This window comes from Papaver somniferum, chromosome 3 (assembly GCF_003573695.1).
Source record: "Papaver somniferum cultivar HN1 chromosome 3, ASM357369v1, whole genome shotgun sequence".
Taxonomy (NCBI): Eukaryota; Viridiplantae; Streptophyta; class Magnoliopsida; order Ranunculales; family Papaveraceae; genus Papaver; species Papaver somniferum.
This window is the reverse complement of record NC_039360.1, coordinates 185,351,921-185,378,805: the sequence shown is the minus strand read 5'-3', so window position 1 is coordinate 185,378,805 and position 26,885 is coordinate 185,351,921. Positions and strand designations below refer to the sequence as shown.

Genomic DNA, 26,885 nt, shown 5'->3' with positions numbered 1-26,885 from the left:
AACCACCAAGATTTACCTTTATCTTATGAGATTTGTAGTTATCTTAAATAACCACTTAGATTTGTACTTATCTCCCCAATATTTGTACATATCCTGGAAAATTCATGTTTATCTTCATCATATTTGTGCACATCTTGAAAGATCCATGTCTATCTTATCAAGATTTGCATTTATCCAAGAAGATCTATGTTTATCTTTATAGATCTGGATATATCTTGAGAGATTCTAAGTTATCTTCTCCAGATTCATAGTTATCTCAATATAACCATATTTATCTCTTGAGATTTGTATTTATCTTTAATGGTTTCCATAATAAACCATTGGGCCTCCATAACAAGCCATTTTTGGTTTCCTTAATAAACCACTGGGTTTCCTTGATAAACCCAGCCGGGCTTCTTTAATAAGTCATTTTTTGGTTTCCTTAATAAACCACTGGGTTTCCTTGATAAACCCAGTCGGGCTTCTTTAATAAGTCATTTTTGGTTTCCTTAATAAACCACTGGGTTTCCTTGATAAACCCAGTCGGGCTTCTTTAATAAGCCATTTTTGGTTTCCTTAATAAACCACTGGGTTTCCTTGATAAACCCAGTCGGGCTTCTTTAATAAGCCATTTTTGGTTTCCTTAATAAACCACTGGGTTTCCTTGATAAACCCAGTCGGGCTTCTTTAATAATCCATTTTTGGTTTCCTTAATAAACCACTGGGTTTTCCTTGATAAACCCAGTCGGGCTTCTTTAATAAGCCATTTTTGGTTTCCTTAATAAACCACTGGGTTTACTTAATAAACCACTGGGTTTCCTTAATAAACCTAGTCGGACTTCTTTAATAAGCCATTTTGGGTTTCCTTAATAAACCATTGGGTTTCCTTGATAAACCCAGTCGGGCTTCTTTAACAAGCCATTTTTGGTTTCCTTAATAAACCACTGGGTTTCCTTGTTAAACCCAGTCGGGCTTCTTTAATAAGCCATTTTTGGTTTCCTTAATAAATCACTGGGTTTCCTTAATAAATCCGGTTGGGCTTCCTCAATAAGCCATGTGGGTTTAATTGAGGCTTCCTTATTTTACCGATATCAAATAGCTTGTGCGGATTGCACGTACACTATTTTAATAGGGTACAAACAGTTGGGCTAAAAATAAATACAAATAAAAACAAAATCAACATCAATATTGCTGATCAGCGATACCAAAGGGATAAAAAGGTAAAATAAATAAAGACGGAGATGATGAAATTACCCACAATTTTTCCTGCTCTGTTCTGACGTAAAAACTTTGATAAACATATAAAAACACTGCCTGAGATAAATCAAAAAAGAAGAATCTGAAATCAGTGAATTTTTTTCATCAAAACCAACAGAGGTGGCGTACGTATAAGAGGAACCTATGATAAGAAACAAATCCAAAACTTCCAAAGTTAACTAAATACTTGCAATAAATCTAAAATATGTCAAACATACCTAATTTTTTCACTCAAAACCTATAAATAGAATTTCTGATCTTATTTACCGATACCGTTAGATATTTCCACTTTTCAGAAACAAATCTAGATTTCTATTTTTAAAAATAAATCTAAGAGGGAAATACGTGAGTATTATGTTACTGGAAATAAGGAATTTAAATAAGAATGTAAATATTGTTCATCGACAATAAAATAAAAACCTAATCTTACACCAAAAAAATTCCTTTTTTTTTTTTTGAAAATTAACAATTCATAAAAAGCAAACTAACTTAGGGAGTTAGTAATCCTTACAACAGGAAGAGTAGAGCCATCTAGTGTTGGGCCTTTGTCAAGGATCCTCGCATTAGATTTATCTACTTCTAGATCATTGAGAATACAAAAAGGAGGATTGTTGCTCCATTCAAAATCAGTTCTAAAGTTCTTAGCCTCTTTGGCTAGAGTATCAGCTACCCTGTTTGTTGTTCTAGGTCTAAAATAAAAGCCTTTAAAGTTGTTACAAAAAGAAAATTCTTGCCTAACTTCATCCATAGTAGTTTGGTTTTGCCATGTGATTTGAGATAATTCTCCATTCAGATAGTCAATAAGATTCTTGCAATAGCCCTCCACACTAAAGTCTGACAGATTCTTTGTTCGAACTCATTTTGCTGCATGAAGAAATCATAAAGCTTCCGCTTCTTCTGGTGAAGTTGCTGAGATAGGTCATGCTCTTCCATGCTTGAAACCACCTGCATCATTTCGAAAGATTATAGCATAACCTGCGGGGACACTACTTGAGATCCAAGCAGCATCCAAATTTAGTGTGTTATGGCCAGGTGCCGGAAATTGTCATTTGTTGTTCTTATTGTTTCCTATCATTGAGTCTTTTTTGTGAACTAGGTATTTTTCCTTAAGCCAATAAGCTAAGTGTCTATGTATTTCTAGTGCCACTTGCTGATGTGTTTGATGTTGACCATCAAAAGCTCTATTACATCTTTCCTTCCATATGAACCAGATTTTGGTCAGTATGATTTGTATATTAATAATGTCACTGTCCTTTCCTAACCATTCTTTGAAAACTTCTAGGAAAGTAGTATTTGTATTAAAATGTGTATCAACAGGGCAAGGTTCAGTATCCGAAACGGCTTTTGCAAAATTACAGTGAAGGAAGATGTGTTCAACAGTTTCAATCTCACAACAACCAAAGGCACAAGAGGGGGAGATATCAGATTGAAATCTTGCCATTTTACTATTAGTAGAACTTTCTTGCTAAAGAAAATTTCTGACTTATCAAAGTTAATTAATTGGCCTGAGACTTTACTGAAGTTGTCAATGAGGCGAAGAATGTTGTGACATTCCTTTAGGTCATCTCTAATGAATAGAAGGCAGTCATCCGCGAAGAACAAGTGAGATATTGGACTATTTTTCGGTGTTATTTTGATTCCATGAATTTCTAGTTTTTCTTCAGCTTCTACTAGGCTTCTAGAGAAGATTTCCATACATATAATAAAGAGGTATGGGGATAAAGGGTCACCTTGCCTGAGTCCCCTAGTAGGCTTGAAAAACTCGCATGGACAACCATTTAACAGAACTGCTATAGAAGTTGTAGATAGCTTGATTAAACCCAAAAGCTTTTAAGAGAAAATCCCAATTCACCCTGTCAAAGGCTTTTGACATATCGATTTTTATTCCCATACCAACGTGTTTAATTTTCTTTCTTTTTTTGAAAGAGTGTATAATTTCCTGAGAGATTATAACATTATCAGATATCTGTCGGTTTGATAGGAAAGCAGCTTGAAACGGAGAGATTATGGAGTCTAAATGCGGTTTGATTCTATAAGATAAAAAATTTGCTATTATCTTATAGATAGTATTACACAATCCTATTGGTCTAAACTGGCTAGGGTCTTTGTGATGTCTATTTTTAGGTATCAGGAAAAGAAAGGTTTTATTGAATTCCTTATCTAACTCCTCAGTTTTGAAAAAAAAATTGTATTATATGAGTTACCTGTTCTCCTACAATGTCCCAATTCATTTTGAAAAAACTTGTTGGGAATCAATCCGGACCAGGAGACTTATTGGGTTTTAGTTTCCTAAGGACTGTCAGAATTTCTTCAGCTGTAGGGATTGCATTTAGGATTGAGTTATCTGTATCAGAGATGGAGGGGGTAATATTAGTTAAAAGATTAATATTCTCAGAAGAAATTATGTTATCCTCAGTGAAAAGGTTAGAGTAGTATTCTTTCAACGTATGTCTAATTTCCTCTTTCTTAAAAGTTGGCTCTCCATTGCTCTTATTAAGGAACTCAATATTATTACATTTCCTTTTCTTGAGGGTTTTAGTATGAAAGTATTTTGTATTTTTTTCTCCTAACTGCACTGTGTTATCCCTTGGTTGCTGATTTGCTATTACTTCTTGAGTGTCATAAAGTTTTTCTAATATGAAGAGTTTATCTTTGATTTTTTGTTCTTTTCTATACACATGACTAGAATTGTTAAACTTATCTATCTGTTGTAAAATTTTCCTAATTTCTTTAGTTGGTTTACCGAAAATATTCTTTTTCCAGAAGTCTAAATTCTGTTATAACTCTTTTATATTAGAGATAAGAGTATTAGATGGATTATCCTGAATTAGGGGGTGCTTCCAAGTGTCTTTAATGGTTTGAATACACGACAGTTCTTTTTTCCATGTGTCATAGTGTTTGAAAGTGAATTTGTTATTGGAAACAGAAGTATCAAGTTTAAGGGAAATTGGGCAATGATCAGAACCCACAGCTACTAAGTGATTTAGCTCATAGTTTTGAAATTTTGTAGTCCATTCATTGTTTTATACAACTCTGTCTAGTATTTCCTGTATATTAGCATTTCCTTCTCTATGATTGTTCCAAGTGTATTCATACCCTGAGAAGCCCATGTCTAGCAAACCAGCATTGTTTAAAATATTTTGGTAGTATTCACTATCAGATTTTTTGAAGGGTAGTCCTCCAATTTTGTATTATTGACTAAAGATCATGTTTAAGTCCCCTAGTAGGATCCAAGGTGTGGATTCTCTTTCAACCTGTTCAGCTATTTCTAGTAGGAAATCCCAAGCTATGTGTCTATTATGAGGATATGGATTGCCATAGAAGCAAGTTAGAAGCCATTTCTTAGACTCATGATTTGTCTGAACTAAGATATTAATCATGTTAGTATTCCATTCTACTATTTCAAAAGCAAAACCGTTTACCCATGCTAATGCTAAACCTCCTGCTTTTCTAATTGGGTCTACAATGTGGATATTAGGGTAATCTTTCAAAAGAGATTTAACTAGGTGTCTTTGAGATTTTGTTTCTGACAAAAAGAGAATTTCAGGTCTATCTATATCTACAATTTTTTTAAGACGGTTTTTTGTGAAAGGGTTTCCACATCCCTGCACATTCCAGGCTATTAATTTCATTGTTATATCTAAGTTCTCTGTTAAGGATGTCGAAAAGTAAATTTCACTATTTAGCAGTACTAAAATGAAAAAAAACTAAAGAGAGAACATGCAATCATGGATCACAAGAAACAATGGCAAAATAAATTAACAAGAAGCACTTCTGAGTAAGCTAAATTAAAGGGTTCAGTTTGAAATACCTGTGTCTCCTCGTTTTGTTGTGAAGGGACTAAACCTGGGAAGGGAATTGGTTGATAAGTACTTGAGCTTGATCGATGATTATCCATGTTAGAACTGTACTGATTAATTTCAACAATCATGCCGTCTAAAGAAGGGATTGAACATAAATGCTCCGATGAAGAAGACGAGATAAAATCGAGCACTGAAATTTTAAAAGATGATCTTGGCTGAGTCAATGGAGTATACAATGAGGATGATGCACTAGATGAATGATGAATGCAATTTGAGAAATACCCATCGTTGTTTATAGGCACTGATGGAGAAATTAGGGATTTAAGAGATTCCCCCAAAATAGGTGAAGAAAAGGATAACCTTCGAGCAATTGAATTGTCGGCAAAAGACTCTAAAGGTGTTAAATGGTTCTGAACCGGAACCAACTTTTCCGGTTCAATTCCATCATCGAGATTAGCCATCGCACCAGGTTCCATTTCGGCTAAGACTCGGAATGATTCTGAGTTAGCAGATCGGAACGATTCATCCGACGAAGGAATCGGTATGAAATTCTCAGGGATATTAAACGGGAAGATTCTCTTTCCCAAGATTGAAGAGGATGCAAGTGGCATATCTTCGTCCGATGAAGAATAATCAGTAATGATAAAAGGACCAATAACATCATAAGTGCTACTAGGGTTAACATGTGAGGGCTGAGAAAAATGGATAATATGCAAGTTTTCAAGGGCATCATCTCGCAGCGCCAGTTCTTCATCAACATAAGTTCTAAAGATATCGTGAAAAGATTCTCTAACACCAGGTTGGATGAGGTATTCTTGTACTTGAACAGGTACACCAGTATGATCGAAGTTATCTTTGGGTTTCCAAACTTGAACCAAGACATCATTCAGCCAGTTCATGTCATCACTTGGGTAAGGGGAATTAACAGATATATCATAAATATCTTCTAAAGGTCTGCCTAATTTTACAACACAATCTTCAACCTTGTGTCCCAATCTCATACAATGGGAGCAAAATCTAGAAGGAAGGTCAAGAAAATTGAAATAAATGGAAGTAACCGGATATCTTCCTACCTTAACAAGCAAATGATGGACGAGTGGTTTCTCGATATTAACCCACAACAGTACTCTTGGAGTAGAATCTGGAGACGTGCTTCCAGTACAAACTCTAGCTACTTGACCTACTTTACTCGCAATTAAGCCTAGCATTTCTTCTGCTCTATGTTCGAACTTTGTATTTAAGATGGAAGCCCAAATAGGAATCTCTTTGACCATGTCAGTTGATATTTTCATTCCTTGGTAAGTCGTTGTTGCAGCTAAAACATTACCAAAAGGGTACCAAGGACCATCTGCTGTTATCCAGTGGAAATCTTCTTTATTTCTAAAGGTGATAATAAATAAGTTTGGATATATTTCCCTTATTTGGAAAGAGATCTGATTTCCCCAGAAGCTTTTAAGAGCTTTCCTTACTTCCCATTGTGATAGAATAACTATAGAAAAAAACCCTAACCAGAATGCTATATTGTTTAATGCCAAAATCTCTAATGAAAGTATGAGGAGTGGGAAGCATACCAATATTGTTGTGGTTGGCAATTCTCTGCGCCAGAGAGAGACCACTAAGGTGTTTATAGAGATCATGGTTTGCATTCATCGTAAAAGAGAAAGAAACTGATTGAACTTTGAGAATGAAGGAAGAATGAAAGAAGGGCATAACTTTTATATGAGCCGAGATCACCAAAGATGCGCCTGTCCAATGTGATCCCATGATCGAAACAAAAACCAAGAAAAAAATCAAATTTTCAAATGGCCAATCAACTGACGGCAACTTATCCTAAGAATAATTTTTTAAAATTAAGAACCAGTAAGAGGTATAGGCCTAGATAAAAGAGAAAGTTAAGAAAATATGTTAGTTTAAAATATCCACTCTTTGAATATTGTAGTTGTGCTCTCAATTAATTAATTAGGCTTCTACACAGCTGTATAAAGTCTATCTATTCCATTTCACCAAGATAAGCCACCGAAAAAATGTCAATTTGAATTTGACACCTCAAAGAAATTTGAAACTTAATGCTCAGAAAAAGGTTGCGAGAAACTAAGCATTTTATACTCATCCCGTCTAGAGGTAGAACACCAGTATAAAGCAACAGAACAAAATTCGTCGCCTATGAAATAACCTATCATCCTAAGATACTAGAAAAACCGGATACTCAAAGTAATCCTAAGGATAAGAGAGCTTAAATTCCCGGACATATCGAAGCAATGGCAGAAGTTTATATTGTTCAACACGATTAACCCTGGTAACCTAAGACTAATCTAGAAAAGATGAAAATCCTAGAGAAGTAAAGGATATTACTAGTCATTCGCATTCATGAAAATGCAGAAACATAATATTGATGGGGCAGGGTAGATAAAAACTGAGACTAGGAATTCGCAATACAAAGGGAAACGTAAAGCTTTGAGAAGACAATAAATGTCGATAAGTCCAAGAGATGAGGCTGAGAGCAAGCATTCACAGGGAGAGTTAAATTCAATGAACCTTGCAACTTGAAAATACTTATAAAGGGAGGACCTTTACTAATCCTAGAAGCATTACAACACTAAGAAACCTTAGATATTCACTAGGTCTAAGACATCCTCTAATCTCCAGAAAGTCTTTTAATGGCTTGTGATCATGAAACCATTCTTGAAGGTACTCCCATATCAATGACAAGATTTATGCGATGTAGAGATAATCATCTCCATAAGATTCAATACTATTTTTGTTATTTCTGTGGAACTAACTTGTTTCTTCATGCAGAGCATGCAAAGTATTTAGCGTATTGTAATCTCAGTCCAACTATCAAGTTAAGTTTGAAAGGAGAAGTAAGAGAAGAAGCTGAGAGGAAGATGGCCCTAGGTTTACCAATTTCCTCAGCTATATTGGTAAGCGAGATGCCTCCAGGATTTGAGTACACCTATGTGCAAAGGATGGAAGCAAGATACAACTGGAACAAAGGCAAAGGAAATTTTGCAGTCGCTGAGGCCGCAGAAGCACGAGGGAAATAGTCATGTGATTCAAGCAAAACTAAACCTCAAGGAAGTTGACAGTTCAAGAAGAAAAAGAATGGGTATTAAGTGATCTTGTTTTGCTATTGTTTCCTTTATCTTTTATCAGTCTTTTCTTTCTTTTCTTTTTTTTGTTTAAAGATTAAATCCCATGTAATCACTAGATGAATCATTATGAAATGGGACTAGCAATTTCGTTACTATGTCTATGAGTTTTAATTATAAGAATTTCTAAAGCTTTTAGATCGAGCAATTGGGATCTCTCAATATAAATCTAATCAGGATACCAAAAGACTAAGAAGGAAACGGACAAGAAGATTTTCTCAAAGAAACCAAAGATTTATCTGAATAAATTTTCTCTTAAAGAAACCAGAGTTTATCTGATTAAGTTCTCTCCCAAAGAAATATGAACTAAGATAAGCTATCAGACCAAACAAATATAGAAAGGGTAAAGATGAAGCCAAAAAGAAAACCTCCTCGGGTTATCCTGAATTAATCAAAAGAAGTGTTAAAGGGAAGAGCTATGGCAATCATAATCAGGATAGTTGGAGGATTGCTATCCCACGAGAATGGTTTAACTAAAAGAGAGAAGCGATTAAAATTCTAACAAAAATCTCCTAGAGATACATCGGCAGAGAGGTTTCCGGCGTAACTCCAGATTAAACCTATACTAATATAAAAGGAAGGTGCAAGAAAAGATGCCTAGAATAGAATGTAATGCATAAGATGCTTTCAAGAAAGAGATAAAATGCATGAATGTTCCTACAATGACTCGGCCCAAGAATGAAAGAAAAAGAAATCCCACTACCGGTTCAATGTTGTTTAGGCTAAATATCGAGTCCGGCTCTTAGTTACCTATCATTCCCCTCCCATAATATTGTCCCCTCTAGCTCAGAGAAGACACAAGCAGGGTTACTAATCACGATTCATTAGCAATGATCTGAAAATATACGTGGGGTGAAGGAAATTGAGAAGATGAAGAAATATAGCCGTTGAGAGGAGAGAGGGGAGAGGTGTTTGACGAATACTTAAAAGAGTTATCAAAAAAAATTCCAATAAAAAGATAAATTCTTCTTATTTTTTTGTTTTCACCGTTGTAAATCCAGTGGTCCAGATTTTTTTTACATTATGTAAACACGGTGTAAGGATATTTCTTAAGTTTCAACCAATCAGGATCAAGGGTTTCGTCGACACCTTACAAAAAAAGAGGGTGAACGATATTCCCCGTTCTGAGACATCGGATCAAATAATTCCAATAGAAATTGACGGCCACGAAATATAAGGGGGCAAACTTGTTTTTCAGCCAATCAGGAGCGAGTGTTTTGTTCACCGACCAATGGAAGGGGAGATAAGCGTAACTCTCAACGTGGTGTGAGAGATGTGGTTGGGTATTTAGATTATTGATACCACTCTTTCAAGGAATTCCACACAACCCAAGGATCTATGCATGATATAAACTCATTTTTGTGAGTACAAAGAGATGCCTGAGCGCATCTGCTGCATCACTAGCAGGTTTACTTGACATATTGTCTTCGCATTTGATTATGTACATGACAAATTTTTTAGTTGTAAGATGCAAATCAACACGAGCACCCCATAAATATATTTTTTTCCCCTTAAGCAAAAAGGTAGGTAAAAGCAATTTTAATTGAATTCGGCATCGTAAGATTAAGCAATCCTACTTGTTGCATGCTGATCGCAATTTGATAGCTAGATAAAATCTTTTCTTTTTCTTTTCTTAGACAGTGCTTTAATGCAATAACTTTACAACAACCAAATCATGTTTCGTTAATCAATACTTTGGAGTAACAACTTTAGGACGAGCAAGTGGTGGTGATAAGGTATTATGTTTCCAAAGTAATATTGATAATATAAAACAAGTATGAATAAACTATTAATAATAAACTCATAATAGATATAAAGAGAAATAATAAGAGAGAAAAGAAAGTGTTTTTTTTTTTTTTTTGATACGCGAAAACCGGATCCAGGTCCCTACCCGAATCCAACCAGTTGGACTGGCACCACTATCAGACCCAATACCACTAAACCCACTATACAACTAGTTTATTATAAACCTTTACGACGGAGAGAATTGAACCCCTGATTTCCTTCTTACAGGAATTGATATGATACCACTGAATTATGTTCTTGGACCAAAAAATAAAGTGTTTTGTTCGGTTAAGAAATTGGGGTTGCCAAATACAACTATTTACACAAGTTTAAAGGTGTTACTTTGTAGACACCACCTAATGTTACATGTCATACTATATGCAAAGATTTATGTAGTAACAACACCACTAGCTTGCATGTTAACCATGCAATACAGCACCCATTGACTTTATATGTTAGTCTCATCCAACAAGTAACTTATTGATTCGAAGTAGCTTATGTACAAGTTGCTTAGTGTAGCTAATGATGTTAAGTGGACGGCCACCATATCACATGGATATCACGAGAGAATCAAATATATTGGGGTCAAATCTTTGAGTCAAAATATGATAAATGAAAAAGAAATCGAAAATGCTCGTTCCCCGAAAACATTCCCATTACATGTGATAGAAGCCCAACGCCATATAAATGAAATCCCTTGCTAACCTGAAGGATCAAGGGACTAAAATGTGCCAGCCATAGGGAGATGAGTCAGATGACGATGACGGGAATATTTGGGAGGTACGTAACACTGTCGAATAAATTATCAGGCATTTTACTCCGGTAGAGCCAGATGGCAAATCAGCGAAAACAAACGGACGGTCCGACCCACGAGCTGTTGAGCCCATCCAGAATTATGGTACTATTTGCACCCAGATGAAAAAACACCACTTATCCACGCTTAAGGTCGTGTTTGTCAGGTATGATATCCTAACCTAAATTAGGTTATCCCTTAAATAACTATATGTTTTGTTTGTGTGGATGCTTATTTCTTGTCAAGATAAGAATGGTGTATCCTACCTAAGTTTAGGAGGCTAAAAAGGCAGAATTTGGAAATTATATGTAAAACCTGGAATACCTTAATCCTTTTCTGGATTAGACGTTTACTTTTATAACTAATTTTTTTATATAAAATTTCCGTATACTCAAAACCACAAAATTATATGGTTTAATTTTTTATTTCTTTTATAATTAACTAGGTGCTGCGCCCGTGCGTTGCACGGGCCTAGATATGTTGTAGAGTAAACAATGCGAACTGACAAACAAATTTCTCATAATGGTTTTCTTTATCCTTTTATCATCTTTTTACCCGTAAAAACAAAACTGAAATGGAAATGGAAATCAAAACATGAGTTAGACATTGAAAATTAAGGCTAAAGGGGGAGAGGGAAAAAGAGATAGAAAGAGAGAAAATATAATTATACCATGGCTCCATGCCCCTCACCTTTAAGTGTTCGCATATGCCAAAAATTCCACGTATAAGGAATTTATACAATTTTTTTTGTTTTCGTTTGTATGTTATATGGAAATTTACAATATCAACACCGATAATTACCTTGAAACGACTCCTATATATAACAGATAATACAGCAGAGACCATACACCTTGATGATGCAATAACCTAAGCAGTTGGTGGTAGTGGGAGGGACAGATGATGTACACGCTATTCAGGTGCTTGCTGCAGTTGGTTGCAGCGGGCAGGTTGAGGTGGATTGAAGTGCATAGCTCGTCTTTTGGAAATTAGCTGGTGTCTTCTTGCTGTAGCTTAGGTTCTTCTGTTATGTACCTTAATTGCAGTGGAAGGCTTGTCATTCTAGAGCTTCTACTCAAGGTTGATTACACCCACTATTCTCCCCATTAAAATCGTAACTAAGCATATACGTCTCATTTTTGGCAAATGTATGCTAAACAATGCGAACTGACAAACAAATTTCTCATAATCATTCAAAATTTGCAAATTAGCACTAGTACAAAATATAAAACGTGATCAGTTGAATATCTGCAAGCAGTACAGAGAAATCCCACTACAATTCGAAAAGACTCCAAATTACGGGCTTCCTAATTCCAGCTAAATTATCATGAATTATATTAAGAGTATCAGCAAAACCTTTCTTAGCTTCTTGGCTGTGAGCTGCTAAAAATTCCTCAATACTTCCCGGTTCTCCAAAAATCCTGAACCGGTCAGCAATTAAATAGAAATTGTTACATCCATTGCAGCAAGCCCCTACAACCCCTTTATCATATGATTTCCAGCTAGAAGTCGTAACCGATCTGGTTTGGTTTTACAAAGAGAAAGAAAAACATTGAGGAAGGGAAGATAATATTTCCAACTTTGCATTAAAATAATTTTTATTTATTGGTGTGCGGCAAAAAGAAAAACACCGTCATAATTTCAACACCGAAATTACTAACACCATTAGGGTCTGCCGATGGAGAAACAGGTTGTCATTCATCTGCAAAATCACAACATAACCATCTATTGATCGAAAAGGAGCGAACCCTAATTTTAGTTTTTTTGATTAAGTTTTATGCTTCACTTTATAAGAACATGATCTAAAGGTGATGATTCTCTAGGAAAGTATATCACTTGCGACAAAAATAAATAAATAAATAAATCAGAAAAAAATAGGGAGAATTGAAACGCAAGTCTCTTTTATTTTTAGGTCTGATATTCACAGGTAACAAAATTTCGTAAATAGTTAAACAAATTTCCGTAAATAATATTGGTGGTGTTCACGGACATAGTTTTGGTGGTGTGAAATAACATGACCATTCTACTGGCTGAAATATATCCTGGTGGGGTCAGAAGCTCTCAGAAGAGAACTTTGTTCAGCTTTTAACCACAAGAAAGGAAATTCACCTGAAATCATATTATTAATTAATTTAATTTATATAAATTTTTTTTGACAAACAACATATTACATTAACCCATAATGGAAAACAAACACCAATTAAAATAACCATTGCCACGATAGTCTCGGATAAAACAGGAAATTTCCAAACCTGCGCCAAACAGACCCTAAAGGAAGGCTGGATAAATAATTTACGGCAATATCATATAAGACGTTGGATATCGATAGAGTCCATTTGGAACCGTAAATAAGAGGATTACATCTAACATTAAGTAGCACAGAATCAGCATTTGTTGGCTATATATACCCCTTCACAACCGCTGAAGCTTAGTAAATTGGGATTTTAGGGTTTCTGCAAAAACAGCAACAAACCACAGCCGAACAACATAACTAAGAAAGATGATTTACGACGTGAATTCAACTCTCTTCAGATCCTTCCTCAGCCAGAAAGGAGGAGCGGATAAAAGGTAGTATATCTATCCTTTCTTTACTTTTTTTCAATATGTTAGCTCTTCGTAGTTAGGGTTCCATTTTTATGATTTTCTTTTTGGATTGTCTTTGTTATGTTATGTTTGCTAGAGAAATTCCATCTTATTATTGATATCCTGATTTTGTGCTTTACTAGGGTTTATATATAGATCAGTTTGTTTGTTGATTTTTTTTATTTTTTTTTTGGATTATGCCTGTTGTTTTTTTAATAGAAATTATACCTGTTGTTGCTTTAGCTTATGTGGTGAAACTTTTGGAAGCTATGAATATTATCTTGATTTTTAGCAATAATTTGGAAATCCCTAATTTTAGTTGCTACCTTTTGTCTTTTTTTTTTTTTTGTTGATCAGATTGCTACCTTTTTCTTATGAAGGGTTTTGTGTTTTGCATCATGCACAAATAGAGTGATTAAGTTTTAAGGGTCAGAGCGACTATATGCTGTCCTGTTCCATACTCAGGATTCTTCTTGTCTCTAGCCTTCAAACCCTTCAGAAATTGCTACAGAGCATCCATTAATGTAGGTCTAAAGCTCTGTGGAGTAGAGAGCACATAATTATTTAGTTACAGTTCCAACCCTCTCTACTTGGTACATATTTTAGTATTTGTTTTGGTAAAATTTCATTGTGTTGGCTGTTGTTCCTTGCTTGGTTCTAAGTTTCAATATAGCCAGGCCTCATTTATATAACCTTAGCAAGCCAGCTTTGTCTAATTAGTATAAGTATTCATTTTGTGTACTGATTAACATGGTTGGAAAACATTGTTAAACTACATAAAATATCAGTATTCATTTTGGTTCATGCATATTCTTCTGATTGCAATTTCTTCTTACTTTCCAGGAGAATGGAAGACCAGCCTAAACAGCAGAGACCAAAGGCCAACGAGAACAAGCCTGTGATGAATGAGTAATGAACAAGCAGTAATAAGTACAGTAGTATGTGAGACGCCCGAACGATGTAGCAATTTTTTTTCTTCTTTTTGGATTCTATAATAGCTAAAACACTATCTATTTTGTATCTGGATTTTCTGTTGGTGTTTTGTAATAGACCCTTTTTGGATTCATGGCCTTAAAAGTAAATGCTTGGTAATGTAGTTCCAACTTCGATCATAATTTGAGTGCTTATGCTCCTTGAATCCTTTAATTGTTGTTGCAGTATTATTAGACTTATTAAAAGTTGAAGTTCAGAGCAATGTGTCTTGGAAGTTGTCCCACTTCTATCTATGTTGTTGAAGAAAAAAATAATTATGGCAGAGGTTGCACTGATTAACACGTGTTATATGTTCGCATTCATTTTTTGTTTTTTTTGTTTTTGATAATAATCACAATACTCAAACCTCAAAGGCTCAAACTAACAACAATTACCAAGTTTTTCCATGTTTGTCAGCTTGAATTCATCCGAATCTCTTGCATTTTATGGTTCTACAACGATCTTCCCAGTAGCATGACCTCCCATCATCTTAGCCCAAGCTTGTTCTGCCTCTGCAAGTATACTTGGAGTCTTCAACTTGCCTTATTTAACCAATTCAACAAGGAATTCTAGGTCTTCTTTGTTCTTGTGGAATATCATCAACGACGTAACCTTCTTCCTGGAGCAGCTGAGCTTCAAAGAAGCAGCCTTGATCATTGTCTTACCGTCAGGTTAAGATGCACAACTCTTCCTTGTTCAGAGAGGTTTTGCTTATATGTTAACCATGGGATTTTACTTGTGGCACGGTTTATTACTACAACATCATACTTGCACCCTGATGGACTCCTCAACATTTTACCATCTTTTATAAGTCTAGAACTTCGTCTGCACCCAAACTCTTCAGAAGCTGGATGTTTCGAGCTCCACAAGCAGCAGTCACATGATTATTTCCAAGGTTTGCTAATTGAACTACGTAGTGACCTGCTCAACCTGAGGCTGCTATGACTAAAACATTAGCTGCCTTGTCCGAGAATGGTTGAGACATGTAATGCAGTAAGTCCTGCTAGGGGTAGACCAGCGCCTTCAACAGCTGACACTTCTTCAGGCCTTTTTACTGTTGGCTTTGCTGGAGCAACTGCATATTCCCCCAGGCCGCCTCCATACTGCCATCAAGTTAGATTTTAGGATTAAAAAATATATTTGTGAGTTTGAGAAGACCTGCAGAAAACACGAACTCCTCAAAAAATTTAAAAAACGCAATTGCTGGGTAAGAACCCTCGCAGTATAGGCGAGCATGGCAACTACTTTATCACCAACTTGGAACAGTACATCTGACCCCACTTCCCCTGATATATCCGTTACTGCAAAACATATACAGTAGGTTTTTTAGAAGGTTGTGAAAAGGTATAAAATCAGCCACATAAAAGTACTTGTGCTGATTTGGATTATTTACCTGGTATATAAGGGAACTTTTTGGGCATGAAAGGCCTTGCTATGCCACCCTGAACTGAAGTTTGTAATCAATGTGGGTGTGGGTGTGTGTGTGGTGGGGGGGGATGATGCTTCCACTTTCACTAAAACCGCGTCCTTGTTAGGTTTAGGGATAGGAACTTGTACGTGCTGCAAAAGTTACAAAAATTCTCAAAGGTTTATCAACCGTAAGACTTGGGCAAAAAAAAATCAGAGACATCGTTTCAAAGATATACTGTAGCATATACCAAAAATAATAATGCCCTCTGATCGACCGCCGTAATTTTCATAGCATACAGCTCTCATCACCTTCTCACTCATAGCTCCGGAGAAAATTAAGAAGAAATCAGATAAAAATTCAATATATTTCAACAGGTTAGTGAAAGCTTGAATGGTACACTTTTATTTTCTTATCTTCTCTCTTTTTGCTTGATCAAATTTGGTAACGGATAGAAATGTGCTTTCTTCAGCTATATATATAGTTAATACACATAGCTGAATTTGAAACCAAGAGGCAATTTTAGTTTCCTAAAATTGTTTGTAATCATAAAGCAATGCCAAGCTGGGGATACAAGTCAAGGATCATTCCCAACAGAAGGAAGGATCTATCTATTCCTACGTGAGGAAGACTGGAAGTCACCTAACTTATTCTAGATGATTCAATAATTCAATCGTGTTGGCCTGATTGGTTTCCAAGTTTGAAATATTTCAGGCTTTGAATCTTTGAACTTGAATCTACTCGACTGCACTGACGTATGTGTACGACCAATGCAAATTTGCAATATAGAAGAAGTCAATAGAAGAAAGAATGAGTAGTATACACAACACATGCTACATCGTTAACAGCACTGTATGACCAAGAATATACAATTATCTTCTCTCTTTTTTTTAACTTAAAAATTTGGGAACATATAAGCGTGTATCAATTCTGAACTTTGATGACCTTAGGCTTCAAAACAAGCACCAACGTAACATAAAATGATAAACTTCAACCAGACTGTAACTCAACACCGGCCAGTCCTCTACTTTCTTCCCTAAACATACTCAAAAACTGTCTTACACTTTCCTGAACAAAGTCAGTGTTATCTGAGGATCCATCTGACGGATGAATTTGAATCCCCTAATTGTCAAAAATATATAAGAAAGAGACAAACATATGAAAACAACCCGTTTGAGAGAATTCAACCAAGCAAACGAGTATCTGACCACTCCATTACCTTCTTTTCAAGACTGCACAGCTAGCCTTTGAAGGTGCTCAAAGAAAACTTGCAGGCTGACATCATCCGTGAAGATTATATCTGATCCATCCGCTACATCCTGGACCGTATTGTATGTAGCTGATGGGTTCAACTTCGCTAACAAGAATCTTGCCTGACGCAATGCCATCATTGTAAGATTAAAAATGAGAAATTCAAGGCTGGGACATTTGATGACTATCATGACAAGGTTACTTACCTGAGAGCCATGTTGATCGCAAACCACCAATCGGGGGACAGGAAATCTATCCTTTATGATCAATTTTGCTTCTTCATGAGGAGCTTCTAGTAGTAGCGAAAAGGCCTGAAGAAAGGCAATTACTTTACAAATACTGAAAGGCATCTTGGAAAATCACATACAGAAATGCATAAACCTCACTAATTACATCTCTTTAAAGTAAAAGCACAAACCTTGTGCTCTGGCTCGTTTTGATAACCCATGTTGCGCCACTGAGCAATTGTCAGTCCATGGAAAACAACTACACTGAAATATGAATCCAGCAAGAGGATACGGTCCGCTGCAATTGAAGCTACATCCAACAATGCTGGAGCAGGTGGTGCACTAAAAGAATATGCTATTAGTGAAGGCTGTATCATGACGACAGCATTAGTGACATTCTCCCTGTTTAATAGCATGCGGAAATAGGCCGTCTCATCCGGGCTGTTATTAAAGACCTACAATAATAAGAATTTTACTGAGCAAACAATAGAATAAAAAGAATAGAAAGAGCAACCATAAATTTCTTTACAGTCAGTACCACACCTGTATAAATTGTGAGCGACGTAGATTGAACATAAATTCTGGAAATATCGAAATAGAAGGGTTTAATATAAAGGAAGATGGATCATCCTTCCTGTAATCACCAAATCTAGAACAGAGGCGGATGAGTGACCGATCTAACCATCTTGTAGCATCAAACCCTTCCTGGATAGAAAAGAGTCAAATAAGGTCATTACAAACTCATCGGCTATTTTTACCAAATTTGTTGAAGAAAATCCTCCAGGAGAAAGTGGAACCAAGCAGCAATTTGGACAAACTAAGTACCGAAAGTAAACCTCTATATAACATTCAATATTCATATCAAAAGGAACCAGATTCTCCATTTGGTTCAAAGCTATAAAAACAGCAACATTCTTGGTTCCTAGCCCACTTGTTTTCCTTGCACAAAATGTGGCAGACACCTCATGCCAAATGTGTATGTTAATCTCATTGCTTAAAAAGGTTGGCTTCGTCAACTGAAAATTATGACACCACGGGATTGTAAAAGTGTAAATTTAAGATCGAAGTGTGTGAAATGTGGAAAGTACCTCCTCCTCCATCTTCAGTGAAGTTAATCTTGCCATGACAACAGCAGCAGTCTCCTGGTCAAATCCTTCTAACAATTCCTGAAGATGCATAATATCTTCGAATCAGAATCAATTTCTCCATCCAGTGTAGTAATGTAATGCTCAAAAAGTATATTACATCCAAGTATGGTAAGGAAATGCAAACAAGAAAACAGAAGCTCAACAAGTAAATGCAGCCAGGGATATCAGCATACCAGAAAGCCTAAAAAAACATCTCAAGGTAGTAAACTAAGCATAAAGATTATTTTTGATTTGTTCACCTAACCTCTGGGTTAGCAGTGCTATCCACCCATTTTCTTGCTACAGTCGTGACTCGAAGCCTTTGCTGTCCCTCAGGGTTCTGATAACTAAAGCCAAAGGTATGACCATGGTTATTCAGCAAAAAAGAGAACAAAATGATTATAAAAATAAAATGTCATAAAGTAAGTTAAGTTCACCACATGACCTACTTTGTTTGGAACTGTAAATAGAACTGCGAATTTGAAGTTTCAAGACTGTTCAACCGCTCACTTGTGGGTGAAATATCAAAGAAAACTGTCAACGAAGTACTTCTGTCAAGTCCGCACAGCTTCCAAGATGTTGTATTCCCCTGCCCGATGACCGTATCTGCACAAGAGGATCCTTTCTGCAAAGGTTGCTCTAAGTAGTTAGCATTTTCATGCTATTAAATGTTCAACTTGGATAACAATAATGACTTGCAACAATACAGTAACCAAGTCTATGTGGAACACTGGATATCCAGTGTCATCAAGTGAGAAGCAGAAGATCATATTGTTATACATCAAACTGGAACAGTGCAAACCTTCTCCAAAGATGTGCAAGGTCCAATGATTCCCTGAATTTTGATATCCTTTGAGCAGTTGACCTCAAAGGTTCCGCTGCAATGGAGAGCATACCGAGTTACATATCATACAACTATCCCACTATAATCACCGAGTATTCCGTGCATTCAAGAATACGATGGGCAAGGTGCCAGGACTGTTACTTGAACGGGGACGGATGTAAGAAAAACTATCATTCTAGAGGACTGGAGTACCACTGAATTGAACAGAATTTTGCAGCATTTTACAAAAGGTTGAAGTGTCATATATATCTAGGGAAACTCACTCACTTGAACGAAAGCCCAAGTGATTGTTCACCATCCTCAAATATGCGTTTGAAGGAGTCCTTGAATACAGGATGACCAAAACTTTCAGCCAATACAACTAAACCACCAGTTTTTTCAACGACGACTTTCATCTCTGCGACTCCGACCTAAAATAACCAATCCATGTCAAAAAGCATATAATTACTTCGTGCCAAATAGAAATATGCTCAATGAAAATCGTCACTATGCATCAAGATGTAGCTATAATGTGGAATATTAGGGGTACTTCGTTACATTATAGAAATTGTTAAGAAAGGTTTCTATGTGGTAAAAATAGGTAGGAAAAGTAAAAGTAAGCAGCATGAAGGCTCTATAAACAAGCCGGAACCATGCAGATCAAATGAAAGCGGATTCAGTAAATGAACAGCGAACCTGATCAAGTGCAGAAGCAAAGAGATCGAGCACATGACCCTGGCTGACAAGCTGCTTGGAGAGATTTTCATAAAATTTGACAGCTTTGTAAAAATGTGGTGCTGCATCCTTAGCAAGATCTTTATGAGAACGAATAGGCTCGGACAATTCTTTAGACACAATCTGCAAATAACTAAGAATTTAACCATTTAATAAGAATACAAAGATCAATGCATTATTTACGAAGTAACTCGAGCATCATTTTTAGATCACTACCTAAATAGAACTTGATTGCACGATGAGGAAAAGTGCAATTACTATGTTGTGTTTCATTGATTCAATTCAAACCAAGCGACACCACCCAAAAGTGTTACCTCAAAGTTGTCAAATTCTAGAGTAGCAATATGTCCATCAAAGTACCTCCCAATTGGACCACAGGAAGGTCATCGCTCGTTCATTTGTGCTCAGAAAGGGCGGGGATATATCTCGCTAATTAGGAAAAACATAGGCAACCTACTTTTGTATAAATATTATGCATAGCACGCCTTATTTTGAAGTTCTAGATTTGGTGAGTCCTCACATTGTAACTCCGTACAACTTATACAAGAAGAACATGGAGTAAGCAGAGACAATGCCTACCGTTCCAGGGCCTTCAGTACAAGGACCACCAACTAGAGCTATAATACGTGCACCAGTGCCAGGCAAACAAGCTCCTACCAAACCTGCTGCAACATTTAGAGCAACACCCGTGCAGCGCAATGCCCGATGACCAGTTTCAGCCGGCCATTGATCAGGTTGTAATTCATCTAATACCTGCATTACATAATTACAAATATCAAAACTCAACCTTGGTGCAATTTTTTTTTCTTAAAAGCATAGATTAATAAACAAGGCTCACCAAATCAAGTGCGTATTGGCAATCCGAAGCCGGCAATAGAAACCTATTAATACTAACTACATTATTGTTATTGTTCAATTGATGATCAATTGAGTTCCCAGCGGCCTTTGGTGGTACAATACCTCTTTGTCCAAAAGAACTAAGTCCTAATTGATCCAAAACTTCTTCTTTAGAAAACTCTTTATTACCACGAAAAACATAAACTTTAGAAAGATCGGAAAATCCTAATTCATGAACTTGAACCTGTGCGCCAAATGAAACGAACCCAACTAAGGCATTATCAGGAAGTAAAGTAATAGCTTGTTTAATAGCAGATTTAACAAATTCTAATTCTTCATTAATAATACAAGAATCAAGAACAAACAAGAAAACAGGGCAAGAAGGGATTTGAGATGGAAATGAATATTCAACAGTAGTAAAATGTGGGTAAAGTTCAGCAGGAAGATTAATATCAGAAATCGTTGGAGAATAATGAGGTGGGAATTGATTTCTATGGAAACAGAATGGACAGATCCATATTTTAACAGAGAAATCAACACGAGAGAATGGGTTTAAAATACATGAACATGTTTTACAACGTAAAGGAATGTATGGTAATATTTGAATATCTGAATGAGATTTGATTGGTGATATTGATGTTGCTATTGGTATTACTATTTTGTTTGCATCTAATTTTGTCGTTGGCCATGAATTCCATGTCATTCTTATTCCATCTATTCCTCCTTCTCCTTCCATTATTCCTGCATCCATCATTTGGCGGGAATGTAAACTGATTTAGGTGTTTTTTTCTTTATTATTTCAGAGGAATTTAAATAAATAAAAAATGAATTGAGAGGAAGAAACTGAAAGAGAGGAAACCCTCCCTCAAAGATGGAGAAGGATTGGAAACTGAAAATGAGAAAAGAGGCAACGATCGACGTACGTTTCTGCATGTTTTGCCACAAAATTAGAAAAGTTCATGGGCAGGTGGGTCTGGCCATGTGTCCTTAAAGCATGTGCGGTTACTATACTCGATTAGAGGCTAACCTCTTGGTTTACCACATGCACCCGATGCTTTTCATCAGTATGGTTTTAGGCCCAAAAAGGGCAGTCTAAAAATTTGGACTTGGGACGCATCGGCTTGCTCTCTCCAAAATCCTCTGCATAACCGTTTTCTCTAAACAATTATCCACATCTATTTTTTTCATCAAAATCTTCTTTCAAAATCTTCTTCTTCAAACCTAAATTTACTGGGATTGAATCTGATTTATCAGATTATCCAAGTAAATTTAGGTTTGTATAGTTATTTTCTTGCTTTCAATAAAAATCACATTGTGATTTAGGTTTTAGAATTTCTTTTTAGTTTTCTGATCTGGTACATACCATGGCTATTCCATGCCTTAAAATAATTCTAATTCTAATCGCCATTAGTGCGTTTTGTTACAGCCTTTGGGCTCTTGTGTTGAAATCCGATGAGAGATTGAAGCATATCTTTGAAGACGATGAATTCCGACGTGACGATGATCAATATTCGTACAAAGAAGATCAATGGCTATTGGAATGGATCGTGATTACGAAGATTAGCATAAACTACTTCTTCTGCAAAGTATTTTATCCTAAAGAGGAAGAAATCTCTAAATGGTTGAAGATCAATCAATATACCATTATTCTGATTAGTCTTTTCCATGTTATTGGGTTTCATGTAGATCAAAATATTCATATTGTAAATTGTTTGTATCAATCTGTAGTGTATAATGATGAAACAGGAGGGTATGTCTGTATACCACTTATTTTATGTAACAATCCAAACCTCAATTTGAATGAGGTATTCTAATAAATAATTTTAGGAGTTTTTTGAAGCCCCTCTTTTCATAAAAAAAAAAGAAAGAAAAATTGGACTTCCTATTAGATAATTAATAGGGGGAAAGCTGACTCGGTCTAGGATATTTGACTTCAAGTCGGTATTGGGTGGATTTGATAATAAGCTTTCCACCTATCAAAAACATATTTCTGGAGTTTAGATTTCCATATCACCCTTGAAACCAGCGATGGCATGAGATATTTTTTTCAAACAACACGAACGGGAGGAGGGTGTTGATCGTCTGGATGATGCAGGTGCTGCCATGTACATGAAACTGGTTGGACTAACATTTTGCACAGTTTGTTTCGCTACCGAGTGAACTCAACCTTATCTACGTAAGGTATCCCAGTCTGCAATAGAGTTTTGTTATTGTCCTGAACCTTGTTCACCTCGACAACTAAAGAAACACAAAGTCCTCCTACGATAGCAGTCACAACCTCTATCAAGTATAGTGGGAGAAAGCAACAACGATAGAATGACAAAGTTAATCAACTGCAAAACATTAGCTATCATGTACAGTCCATGAGTACAAGCAATCTCCTAAATTTCTTCCAAAAGTAGCTACTGTATAAATATGTGGTGCTTATTTAATCAACACAGTTATACTTCACATCTTTGGCTCTCTTCAAAATTAAATATACTTCCTCCAGTCTGCATCAAAAATGCATCAAAAAAAGACTGTCGATCCTCCAAAATCCAAATAGCTTTGTATACAGTCCCTTACAGTCGCACACCAAAATCATCCGATCGAAACAATAAAGGACCTTCAAAATGTAACACAAACAGAAAGATTTATGTAAAAAACATTGAGGATATCTTCCATTTCAATATTTCACCTTCAGGATCAGGTTAACAGCCTAAGTATTTGGATTTTAACTAGGGTTTGTTAACTCGTAATTAATAAAAAAAATTAGGGTTAGATGGGATGTGTACGCACCGTTAGTGAAGGAAGATTAAAGGAAACTTAAATCTAAAACTTTTTTTTTTAACAGGGAGAAGGCTTATTTTAAATCCACCCAATATAGACTAAAAGTCAAATAACCTAGACCAAAATCAGCTTTCCCTCTAGTAAAAATGGCTTTCCCCCTATTAACTATCGAGTATTATACTCCATTTCTTTCTCTAAAAGAGATATTATCATTTTTCATTTTAGACTAAAATTCAATCCAGAAATATTGTGTCGTCATGTGGATGTCTACGTGGCAGTTAAAATAAACTCACAGCTCTCCGTCATCGGGCGTTCATCTCTCTTTTAAATCTGACTTTTATATTTTATATCATTCTTTCTTTGAATTTTTTTATTTTGAGTTTCCTAATTCAACATAATGGAAACCAATTGAAGGATCGATAACTAATGTGTGATTCTAGATTATCAAGTATCTCTGATTCATACACTGCAAAAAATAAATTTAGTTGAATCGTTATTTAAGTGACATACTATATTCCCTTATCTCTTCAGAGATTTTATACACAAATTTCAAGTGTAACAGTTTGTTTTAAAAGAAAATAAGAATCATTAATTCATGTCATATCTGATTGCATTTAGCAACAAATATTTGGTATCCATCGGAATAAATCATTTCAAGTTCTGTAATCGGATCTGTATTTCACACTAACCTCCTTGGATACTGATACTATTGATTTCTTTCATTGTTATTAGCATTATTATCACTGAAAGCTCTATAACGGAACCTAATAAGAAAAAAAGTATAAGGGAATTGAAGATTTAGTAAAAAGAGATAAATGATAATTGTTGATGGCGAGAAGGAGAATTTCTCTAAAATTAATGGGAATTATTTTGACAATCATGAAATTCTTGATATTAGTTTGATTAGTTACATTGTGTATAACTCAATAATAACATTAGAGCATGGATGTAGTTAAAAATCCATGATTGTTACTTGTTTTGTGATGTACTGGTGAATAATGTCAAATAAAATGGCTATCAACTACTATTATATTGGTGTTGAACGTTGATTGAACCAAATTTCATGTATGGTATAAGAAACTGAAACGAAAATCGTTATTGTAAAGATACAATATGAGTCTCATGCATGCGTATGTGAGACTTACATACATAATCTAATTAGATACATCAAGTGATGAAGAATAAAAAGTTGGGGTATTTTTTATACAATTTTGGAATGAATGTAGACGTATTATTCGTCTACTGATGCCTAAGGAAGTGCAGACACGGGGTGTACTTAGCCGAGATCAGGTGTTGCATGATGGGAAAGTGATGAATGATTATTTCACACCTGAAACTGGTTATACTTGAAGATAATTCAAACAATGTCTAGGCATGATGGAAGATTTATTTCAGAAATTATTAGGAAAATTACTTTTTATGGATGAAGAATGGCATCAACGTCCGGATGCAGCTGGTGTTATTGGGTGAAAAGGAGAGGGTACCAAGTATACCACCAACTTTTTCATTCGCCAACTTGTATGGACAAAACCTAATACAATCACAAGTAAGTCAAAGCAAAGACCCTTGAAGAATATTGTATATGGAGTTTTTTTCTTTCTGTTCCACAAAGAATATGTTTAGACCAAGGATCCGTGAAACTAATTTTGCAGAAGAGTTCTTGGATGATCTCAAAAATCAATATGCAAGATCAACCTAGTCGTATCTGAATTAAGAACAAATCTTGTTTTTTATCTCAAATAATAAGGACTTAAATTATCTAGAATGATTACGTACTATTTATGTTATTCCTATTATAAAGGTAAAATAATATAACGCGGAAAAGGAAAAACACAAGACTCCAAAACCTTTTGAAGAAAAACTCGGGGACCTTGTCTATCTTTGAACACCACATTGTGTTGAACCGCTACATACACTAGCCTACTATCAGACTTCAGACTGGAATGTAGTTGAGATCGAATTCACCCTCCATTGTAGTCGTGTTTTTTACGCTTCTTGAACCTCGCAAAATTATGCGCACATGATTCCCTTAGCTGACATCCTTTACAGCATAAGAGTTGTTTTAACGTCAGTGAAAATTTTTGATACTTATTTTCCTATAGCAGACAATCCTATTTGATTTCCTTTTTTATTTTTCAATCTGGTTTTGGAACTCTGTTTGCAGTAAACAAAGTCCAGTAAATCACAAGAATCCGGGACACTTACATTCAGTTAGCCTAGAAGCATGGATTACTAACCACCTCTCAAGAACAATCCAAATAAATCAAGAAGAGTTTAAATGTCTATCTTGAGCAATCACAAAGTTGTAGACAAATAGAACTTTGTAATTTTTATCTACCTTGTTCCTAATCTGAGATTAAAAAACCCTCAAAGATAAATAAGAATAAGATGCGGACACAAGACCTATCAAGTAGGCTGGCCGAGTTTCACGAATCCCTAAGTGAAGTCTTCAAATGCATAACCTAGGTTATAAATGACGACTTTAGCTTAGAAACTAGGACACAAGAGTGCCAGATATTAAGAAATCCTTTTGCAAAAGTCTCTATATTTATAGATTTTCAAGGCTCTAGGGTTGCTTAGAATTCAAGCAAATAGTTTCTCCGTTTAGATGAAATTCTTATTACGAATCTATGTGAGATGTCTGCCTTGAAATTACGCAGAACAATATGCACTATGGTTCAGGATTCTGGAACCATATACAGTCGTAGTTCATAGTAGCAAGTATGACTTTTGAACTTACAAGCACAAGTGGTGTTCAATAACACAGAAGATTTAAACCATAATCCACAAGCCAAAAATATTTTGTGAATAAAGTTATGTTAAACGTGTCTATCAGAGTTTTAGCAAAAGCGAACAGAGTTGTGAAACAGTTCGAGACCTTATGTTATACCAGAATTGGGTAGGTATGCTTACCTGGTATGCATACCTCGGGGAAGTTCACGAATTCAGGCTCAAGGGGTATGTGTACCTCTGCCTGTTCATGCAAGTTAGATCCAAGGGGTACGCACACTGGGTATGCGAACCTTTCCCTATTCTCGAACTCAGATCCTAGGGGTATGCATATCAGATATGTGTACCTTTCCCACAAAATTCCAGATTGACTAGGCATGCATACCTTGCTTCATACAATATTTTAAAACTCTCTTTAACATATTAATAGCCATATACAGTATATATTGTTGCTTAGTCAATTTCTAAATGATCAACTTGAAAGAAAAATTGTCCATGAACAATAAGTTGTTCTTAACCAATATTGTTAAGGATCTAAGAACATTCATTGCTTAAAACATATTTTGAGAGATTTATCAAGAAAAACTTGAACTTGAAATTTCTTCTTTACAATATTAAATCTAGTAAAACCATGCAACATAGTCTTATAAGATAGAATGG

General features: G+C 35.6%; 2 protein-coding genes and 1 long non-coding RNA gene across 4 annotated transcripts; 1 reads left to right on the top strand and 2 right to left on the bottom strand.

The window, feature by feature from the left end:
- The first annotated feature begins 13,174 nt into the window (after positions 1–13,174).
- LOC113358269 (wound-induced basic protein-like) lies at positions 13,175–14,541 on the top strand. The gene is made up of 2 exons (XM_026601804.1): positions 13,175–13,331; positions 14,190–14,541. Exons 1-2 carry the CDS (start codon positions 13,264–13,266, stop codon positions 14,257–14,259), a joined length of 138 nt encoding a protein of 45 aa, XP_026457589.1. The 5' UTR covers positions 13,175–13,263; the 3' UTR covers positions 14,260–14,541.
- Positions 14,542–14,645: 104 nt separating this feature from the next.
- Positions 14,646–16,152, bottom strand: LOC113358270. The gene is made up of 3 exons (XR_003364378.1): positions 15,977–16,152; positions 15,712–15,878; positions 14,646–15,619 (listed from the first exon to the last, which is right to left on the bottom strand). It is a non-coding gene; the product is annotated as an uncharacterized LOC113358270 (long non-coding RNA).
- A 373-nt stretch (positions 16,153–16,525) lies between these two features.
- LOC113358268 (protein transport protein SEC23-like) lies at positions 16,526–21,639 on the bottom strand. 2 transcript variants are annotated; one of them, XM_026601802.1, is made up of 13 exons: positions 20,728–21,639; positions 20,469–20,642; positions 19,851–20,012; positions 19,443–19,585; positions 19,134–19,209; positions 18,781–18,956; positions 18,597–18,678; positions 18,293–18,370; positions 17,748–17,909; positions 17,396–17,659; positions 17,184–17,288; positions 16,946–17,099; positions 16,526–16,848 (listed from the first exon to the last, which is right to left on the bottom strand). In XM_026601802.1, exons 1-12 carry the CDS (start codon positions 21,478–21,480, stop codon positions 16,953–16,955), a joined length of 2,322 nt encoding a protein of 773 aa, XP_026457587.1. In that variant the 5' UTR covers positions 21,481–21,639; the 3' UTR covers positions 16,526–16,848; positions 16,946–16,952. The 2 variants fall into 2 exon arrangements, with proteins under 2 accessions (XP_026457587.1, XP_026457586.1); XM_026601801.1 differs by having other exon boundaries at positions 16,526–17,099.
- Between the last annotated feature and the right edge of the window lie 5,246 nt (positions 21,640–26,885).